At 30.2% G+C, this 9549-nt stretch overlaps 1 protein-coding gene across 1 annotated transcript in view; it reads right to left on the bottom strand.

Annotated features, from left to right (window-relative positions):
• The window catches only part of LOC107450531 (uncharacterized), a gene marked incomplete in the record, with an annotated part of 46587 nt that overhangs the window by 36529 nt on the left and 509 nt on the right, over nucleotides 1-9549 (bottom strand). The window contains 2 exon segments of the mRNA XM_043053738.2: nucleotides 1276-1443; nucleotides 4364-4432. Of these exon segments, the coding sequence (XP_042909672.2) occupies nucleotides 1276-1443; nucleotides 4364-4432 (237 nt within the window).

Raw genomic sequence — 9549 nt, 5'->3', positions numbered from 1 at the left:
TATATATATATATAGTGTTCGGTCAGTAATGAGGACGTTTATTTCCTCTGCGGAATAAGGAATGATTTCGTAGCAGTGTTCATCAAGGAAATGTTACAGTTCATCTGAAATCGATATTTCGTTTTAGAATTCGGTCACACAAAAAATATGCCTTTTTTTTAATGGTAAATTTAATTACATAAATATTGAATGAAAAATTTTATTTTTGATTCTGATTGTATTCTGATTGTGTCCGATTTATAAATACAAAAGGGCAAAAGCCCCAACTTCCCCCTCCTCCGTTTCTTGGACCCTGTGTACAATTAAGTAAATGTCAGGGACATATGTCTGTTAAGAGGGTAAAAAAAATCTGGTAAAGGTCAAATATCTTTCAGATATACCTGTTGAAATATTTTATAATGATAAATTTATTGATGCTTAATTTCACTCCCAAGCACACTCCTCTGAAGCGAGGCAGAAGAAATTGTAATTTTTTTTTTTTTTTTTTTTTTTTTTTTTTTTTTTTGCTAATGTGCACTTTTTGAGAAACTACACCAATTCGTCTCATATGTTATTACATTTCATTCCAACTGTCATAAAATTAAACAAATTAAATTGTTGCGCACGAACTTCCTAAAATAGAGATATCTCACGAAAGATAAGACAGATCGAAGTAATATAAGTGTTTCATATTTTGAAAAAGCAATTATTACACCTAACCTCAATCTGAGGAATCTTCTAGGGATTGAGTTAAGGGATAAAGATCGAATTCGATGTCATTAAATAGTTACCAACAACGTTTAATTTTTAAGGAAATCATTGTGCCATGAAGGGGAATGGAGCCAAGCTCTTGCAATCCGATTCACCTTAGTCTGCTACGATACCCCAGTTCATTTTGTGAGAAAAGTGCCCTCCTTGAACAAAAATGCAACAGTTGTAAGTAAAATTGATTTACTTTTTCTGAAAAATTCAAATCTGCAACAAAAATAGCTATTCTCATATAAGATTTTGAAGTTGGTTCCCTAAAAGCCTCTGAAGGAGAAATTAGACATGGAGTTTATATGCTCCAATAAATCTTTTGAAATTTATCTAACTTGCCTGCATTTAGATTTTGATTTTTAATCTTGCACGCATTTCTCATGATTTTTTTTTCTTCCCAGACTTGACTTTTCAGTCACCCTGTACATGATGATATGCATTATTTTTCCCTTTTAAAACTGTGCATTCTAATTAAACTAATGAAAGATTACTATTATTTTCGTTAAATCAGCACTCTAGAAACAAAACATAACTTACTTGAATGTCCATTATTTTCATAAATAGCTCTTGTAAGTGGTTTGTCGTAGTTAGTAAGCTGCAGTCTTTCTAGATTTTCATCTTTTACAACATCTGCAGTCACAATATCAATCGGCGATTGTTTTCGTCCATAACATGCTGGGAAAGTTTCACCCCAATATTCTGGACCTAGGTTTATTAGCAAAAACTCCATGAATAAACATAGCAATTCAGTAAAATATCCAGAGTTGTTTGTACCCCGTAAATGATAAAAAACAGGTAGTAAAACCATGTTTGTTTTTTTTATTAAGTTAAAACGAAATTGATATGCGAACTGGCTAAGTGCATAAATTGTCATGGTGAGCACCCAGCCCTAGCCTGTTTTTCAGGCTGCAGTGCAAGACCCAAAAGAAAACAGAGAGGAAACCTAGCCAAGAGAAGGAAAACTTCCTACCCAACTACGAGATTCCTGCTACTCTTCAAGGGGATGCAGCAGTTACTGAAGATCAAGAACTAGTCAGCCTACCCCGATTCCTACTCGACGGAAAGCCATAGACGTAGAGATCATCCTCCAAGCCACTACTCCCATCAAGACGTCCACAGTCCTCCTTTGGAAATTCTCACCACTTTTAAAGCCATTAGTCATAGTTGCCCTTGGGCAAATTTATCCGATGAAGAAGTGAGATGCCCGCTACCGTGGGCAGGTACTTCGTTGCATCTTATATCAAGGGAGCTATGCTTTACTACAGTCGAAAGCAAGGGAAATATAAACTGGTTTTACTGCCAATTCTTTTTCTCTTTTTCATGGTAGAAACAGTTCTAGTTTTAATATGTAAGTTTAATTTTAAAATAAACATATGAACTTATAGCGATACATCTTGATTATCTGTAAATATTATTTTATTCTAAATGCTTATAGAATAATAAAGAAAAATATCAAATTTTAAAAGATTCCTGAATATTAATAAAAATTGGCTTATCTTATAATGAGCACACAAGTATCCATATATATGATCAGCAATAAATAAATAAACAAAAATTATTTTTCTCCTATCCCTTTGTTTTCAAACTTTCAGATAAGAAAAAACTAATTATTTATAATAGCAACAGGTAATCAATAATCAAAGATAATATAATCTAGGCAATGGTAAACTAAAGGTAAGATGGCAAGATAAAGTAAAGAGCTGAGGTTTACAATAATAGACAATACAGTGAAAGCATCACTAAATTGTCTTCCTGATAACTTCTCTTCTGATAACAAACAGCAAACATTTCCTGTTACTACATATAATCCTAAACCTTACTGCACTTTTGTGGCAAAATTTGATTAGAGAATTATAATTAAATACCTACTTCGGATTATCTTATTTTTTGTACTAACTACGAAACTTTTCAACATTTCAGGAAAAAATGCTCATGTAATAATTTTTTAACTACAGATAAATATAAAAGTGATACACATAAGTGTAAAAATACATTCTTCAATACTGTATTAACACTTGGAATCAAATCAGATTTCAAGGTAAATGTTTCTTTAAAGCATTTTTTTCCTTAAACTCCACCCCCTCTGCCAATAAAAGTAAGAACTATGCCACTGAAAACTGAAAAATATCTTCCTACAAAAAGGTGGTGGTAGGACTTATCTCTATTGCTTGAATTTTCTAAATCAGATCCTTGAAATACAAATGTTTCATTAACTTTGAGAGAACTATTGATGTTCTTAGGAATAAATTTTCCACGGTAGAAGCAGTCTAAGAGGAACTTCACAGATGCTGGGATGTTGCAGTTTAATCCGGATGGGAAGTTTTTTTTTGTTTCTGATTTCAAATCTCATGCTCATGAAGTGAACAGTTCTAAATCTACAAAACATTTTTGAGATGCTTCGAGGAAACTCAAACTTCATAAGTTCACCAGCAGATTTGCTGGCATACTAGGATGAGAAAGGACTTGACGTTTGTCTAGTTTCTTCCTCCAAATGGAGAGATAATAATTTCAAAAAAGGTTAAATTGACAGCTGTATAAAGGTAAAATTCCACGCAATTAATTAATGTATTTAGGAATGTTTATAAATGGAATTTTTAATTAAGTAACACACTTTTGTTACATTGAGATTTTAAAAAATAAAATACAGGGAAAGAATGTATATTTACTAGTTGGAATACTTGAATATATCCCCTTCCTTCACCTTATTTTGGTTTGCTATCCACAATTTTATTTTTTCAAGTTTTCTCAATACCTTTGAAAAATGTGGACATTCTAGCAAACTTTACTTTTGCAATGAATAATTCAAGATTTCTTTCCTAATTTGCATTCCCCTGTTAGTTATTATGTCTCTCTACTAAAAATTACATTTTCGGAAGGTTATACTTCCGAAAGTTATATTCCGAAAATATTTTTTTCATCTTATCTACAACCTCGAAGTAGCTGTAAGACTCGTGACATAAAATTTGTTCATTGCTTTTCACATATTTTTAATCACTGCAGTAGTACGAAATTTTATACCGTTCCTAGAATCTGATACTTAAGCTGATAAGTTGATATTATTATTGTTTAAATTGAAGTGTTTGTGGAATTAGAAAATTTAGCAAATTTCTACGTGTTTTAATTAGTTTACTTCTGCCACATGTAATATGATTTGGGGGGATATCTCTCTCTCTCTCCATATNAACAATGAAGTGTGTTTCATCTTCATACCTGCCAACTTTTACGCATTTGGCGTAAAATTTTATTTTTATAATTAAAGTGGTAGTAAATATATACTATTTTTTTCTTTTATAATTTAAATTTTTAAATAATTTTCGTCACCACTATTCTTAAAAAACTTAAGCATATATATTGATATGCGTTGCTGTCATGGTAGGCTGCTTAAGCTTTTTCAAATACAACCTATTTATTTGCTTAAAATTGAAATTTTTATTCAATTTTAATACCACTGAGAAAAATCATAATGGAAGGGATTAAAAGTTGGCAGGTATGCATCTGTTATGCATTTATATTGTGTCGTCTGTAAAGTTGGTGCATAACTTTATACTAATTATTTAACGAAATGTCATCATAGAATTACTGTAAATCATCCTACCACACAATCAACTTAAAACATGTAACTTACCGTTTTTCAAATGCGCATTATAACTCCACTGCTCACTTTTTTCCAGTGGGCAATCTGCATTTGTTGATCCTGTAAGCAAAATTTCAGATCAGAAATAATTTAATAGTTTCAAAACATCCATGTTAAATACGTAAAAGTGCAAAAAGTTCTCTTCAGATTTAAGCCTTGTTTGAATTGTCGAACGATTTCATTCTTTTTGAATTTGAGATACAGAACTTTAAATTCTTGAGGGGATTAATTTTCATATCATCTGATATGTATGGTTTTTTTTTTTTTGTTTGTTTTTTTTGGCAGTAAAAATAAGCTGGAGTAGAATTAATTCTAAAATAAAAGAATAATGACTTGTATGAACACGAAATGACGGTGCCTTCATTTTTTAGATGGAGTAGGACCATCTTCCAAGTAAAATCTTTAAATAATCTTTACGTTAGGATGTCTTTTCTTTTGATCTAGCTAGCTCCCATTAAATATCTAAGTTTATTTGGTCAAAGACTATAGATTATGCCTTATTGAAAAAAAAGTCAAATTTAAGTAAAACAAAAGTAGACACTATTGCTGTAGATTCCTTACTTATGTGATTATAGACACAATGCAAACAGGGCGGAGCCTTTAAACTGTTTACGTTTGAATGTTTATGTTTCCCTCATAAGTAAGTTGCTCTTCGAAGCAAGAAAGGAGGAACAGCCGTTACTATTAATTAAAACCACTTTTAAGAATTTCCATGAAATAACATTGTCTATGAAGAATTGCATTTTCTATGAAGCTTTTAATTTTTGATATGTAGTATTGGAAAAATTACTAGAAATGAGAAAAACTATACAAATAATAACTATGTAATATAAAGTAGAAGTATGAAATAAATATTTATATATAGCGTGGTTGAAAAAATATATTTCAAAATTTCATTCATAGATGGTATATTCAATTTTATCCACAGATGCTGAAAACGTACGTAAATTTTGGATGCATGCAATCCTTTATATATTATTGACTGTCAAGATATGTTGGTATGTTCATAGGTATAAAAATTAATGAAATTATTATTATTTTTTTTAGCTGTTACCTTTTTTTTTTTTAACCTCGTTGTAGCACCACGTGCCAGCAACATTACGAAACATTTTTCTCGACTGAAACTTTGGTTGCTCTTTCCAAACAACATACATTTGAAATTTTACTTGAAACTGTTTACTGTGAGTACCGTCAGTCAAATTTTAGCCACTTTTAATATGAATAAAAGCATTTGTTAAACTACCACTAAAATTTTTTGAAAAAAGTTTTAATTTTAAATTACCCCGCTAAATTATTTCGTTTATGTGAATAATTACATCCCTCGTTTATTTTACCGTTACTAAGCTTTGCCAAAAAGCTTGAGTAATGGATTATCACAGAGATATAGCTCGTTTCACCAGGATTTGGTGCTTGGCTCCATCTTATCTCATTATCCTGTCGTATGTAACGATACTATTTCGCCATTTTTGAGAGAAGGTTGCTATTTGGATTCATAAATTTGATGATATTTCGCGCCATTTTTAACGTATTTCTCTCTTTTGAGCGAATAATTTGTTCTCTTTGGGACATTTTGCTGGGAAAACAGCAGTTTTTAAATTTAAAATATATTTAATTAGCTAGAGAAATTTAAAAATAATTCTTAATTAATAATAAAAGTAGCATTTTAAAATTTAAAAAAAATCTTTACAAATTACACGAGATATGAGTATTTAAAGTAATATTTTCATACTACGCATGCGCGGAACACATTTTTTTTTAAATTCATAATTTTATTTTGAATCGTATTTGATAAATTACGAAAAAAAGTTCGATTTGAATATCTGAAGAATTTAAAAAGGTTTTAGGAATTTTATAAATAGCTTTTGTTAAATTGGAACGAAAGGTTTAAATAGAAAGGGGTTTTCCACTTATTTAATTTAGTACCATTAAACACGATTTATTAAAAACTAGCTGAAAACTCGAACGTCGCACTGGGTTGATGAAAAAGGTACAGATTGAACAAATCAGTACTGAAAAACATTACGAAATCATGCATTAAGATAAAAGGCAAATACCGATACAATTAAAGAGCTTGATGGAGAAACGAATTAAGTGACATTTTTAAGGGAATTAATGAATCAGAGAAAATGGCATAAAGTGTTGCATCAATATGGGTATGTTTAATGCATGGGTCGCCAAATATTTTTAATCATCGACCCTACATAATTTTTCGAAATCTCCATCAACCCCCATAAAAGTCATTTTCTGTTAATTAAAATAAATGAATTAAAATAAAAGGCAAATACCGACACAACTAAAGAGCTTGATGGAGAAACGAATTAAGTGACATTTTTAAGGGAATTAATGAATCAGAGAAAATGGCATAAAGTGTTGCATCAATATGGGTATGTTTAATGCATGGGTCGCCAAATTTTTTTAATCATCGACCCTACAAAATTTTTCGAAATCTCCATCAACCCCCATAAAAATCATTTTCTGTTAATTAAAATAAATGAATTAAAATAAAAGGCAAATACCGACACAACTAAAGAGCTTGATGGAGAAACGAATTAAGTGACATTTTTAAGGGAATTAATGAATCAGAGAAAATGGCATAAAGTGTTGCATCAATATGGGTATGTTTAATGCATGGGTCGCCAAATTTTTTTGATCATCGACCCCTATATAGTTCTTCGAAATATCCAGTAACCCCCATAAAAGTAATTTTCTGTTAATTAAAATAAAACACTATTAGATACTGTGTTTGTACATTTATTTTATGATTTTAAACATTTATTAAAGTAATGGTACATTTTGAAACAATAGTTTAATGAAAAATATAATGATGTTGAAATTTAAGTACCTTAATATTTATTAAATAATAAGTAATTATAAATAAGTAGAAATAATAAATAAAGTAACTACAGATTTATTGCTCCTTAATNTTTTTTTTTTTTTTTTTTTTTTTTTTTTTTTTTTTTTTTTTTTTTTTTTTTTTTTTTTGCAAGGTTTGCTATATTGGGTTCAAAATTGGCCAATTTTAATCTCAAATCCCTTGGAAACTCCTCATTTAATTTATTTCTGTACCTAGCTAAGATTGAATTTACGTGACTGAAACCGGCTTCAACCATATAGGAACTTGGAAATGCTAGTATAAATGGCTGAACTATTTCGTAAAGTTTTACATATTTTGCATTATATGACTTATAAACCAGAAGTGCAGAGTTCGTACCACTGCGCGTTGGTACGTAATACTTGTTTCACCAGAATAAAGTAGGTAATATGTGTGATTTGCGTATTAAGAACTGTTTTTTCTTCAACTCCCAATCGACACTTCCGATTTAGATCGACCCCCTGGCCCAGATCGACCACCACTTTTGTTAAATAGATCCCTGGGAGTCTATATAGACCACTTTGGTGACCTCTAGTTTATTGCAACAGAACTGTTTTTGCTTTCGCTTTAATCTTAACATTACTAATCCACAATATTTTTTTAAGTGCTTGCTTGATTTTCATTTCAAATTAGGCAACGGTAGATAAAATAAAGCGAAGAATCATTAGTCTAGTCTTCTAATAAACTGGTAATAAAATAGTTCGGATTAAACTTTTTTTTTTCTTCCGGAAATGCCACTTACCTTGTTCTTCCACTTAGTTTTTCAATTAAAATAGGTCAAATGATTTCAATTTTTTTAAATGGTGTTGGTTGCCTTTTGCGATTGCTTTACGTTATTGGAATAAGCAAAACTACGTTTTCTTGTAGTTTGTCAAATTGTTGTTGATTTTAAATAATTAATTTCGTAGAAACACGTGTTAAAATAATTGATACAAATAAAAAATTTAAAAAAAGCACGTGGTATCAGACAACTTTAAAAGTATAAATTTGGTGATGTATGCCACGCGTGCTGCCACGTAATGTTGTTCGTTCAATTTATCTGACAAAGCAAAAATAAAATAATTTAATATTTAAATACGTGCAAGAAAGTATTTTTTTATCTAATTTGCTAGCAATTATCACTAATGTTATCATTGAAATGCGTGAAAAATTGATTCATGGGAAAAATTGATTTAAAACAATGGCTAACCCTTAACCAATTAGAAAATTCTTTTAAATTTTCACTAATCCCGCTCGAATGGTTCATCGTAAAATGTTCTAATGTCGTTAGTGACTTTCCTACTTCAAACTATCTATATGCCGAATTTCATCGATTTCGATTGGATGACTTAGAAATCTATAAGCGATGCACACTTACTGACATTCATTTTTATATGTATACAGGAGATGACATCGACATTATATAAGACTACACTCTTTTTTTTTTCAGATGTTTTATTTCCTAATACCATCACGTTTTGTTGTCCGGACAATCAATCTATGGTATTATTATTTGTTATGGAATTTCGCTTTATGATAAAAAATGAAATTGGTTGAAAACCTCTTATCATTTGGAGCTTTTAATAAAAGAAGTACAAAAGCTATTTAGAAATTCGCTAGAGTTATTTTTACATTTTTAAGATATTTAAATTGGACTTTTTTCATAAGTTACCAAATACGATTCGAAAAAAAAATATGAAGAATTTTATTTTTGATGTTTTCCGCGCATGCGCAGTCAATTACTGAATATATATAAAACTACAACATTAATTCCTTCTTTCGATAATGATCTACATCATTTAATATTTCGCTCCGTTTGTAAATGTTTATATACTATTTTTTCTTTTTCGATTTTGTTATTTACTACGTCGTAAATATGTAGGTATTATTTTTTTTTCGATTATGCAAATATTTAACGTTATGCGTAATTCTCGTATTCGTACTTGTATTTCATCATATAATTAATTTTTCCCCCCTGATGGCAGGCACTGAATTTGAATCTTTGCCTATACTATTCCTGAATTGTTGCTCATTTCGCGTTACCCAGTGGGCACCTGTGAACCATTGTATATATCTTTAATATTATTGTACTGTTATTTTATTGCATACTTCCGTTGCATTTGGCAAATATTTCTCAGATGAAGAGGCAAGTGCCGCAAGGCAGGTACCTCGACCTTACATTAAAGCATTAATGGTTGCAGATTTGCTCCTTACGACCTTATGTAACTAACTATATATAACTGGAGTGAATTTATTAACCACTTTTCTTCTTTTCCGTCTCGTTATCACCCCTGATTTTCAGAAAAAAATAGTAAATATCATTATT

The sequence above is a fragment of the Parasteatoda tepidariorum genome, chromosome 9, assembly GCF_043381705.1.
Source record: "Parasteatoda tepidariorum isolate YZ-2023 chromosome 9, CAS_Ptep_4.0, whole genome shotgun sequence".
Taxonomy (NCBI): Eukaryota; Metazoa; Arthropoda; class Arachnida; order Araneae; family Theridiidae; genus Parasteatoda; species Parasteatoda tepidariorum.
The sequence above is the reverse complement of the archived record's forward strand: the minus strand, read 5'-3'. Positions and strand labels throughout refer to the sequence as shown.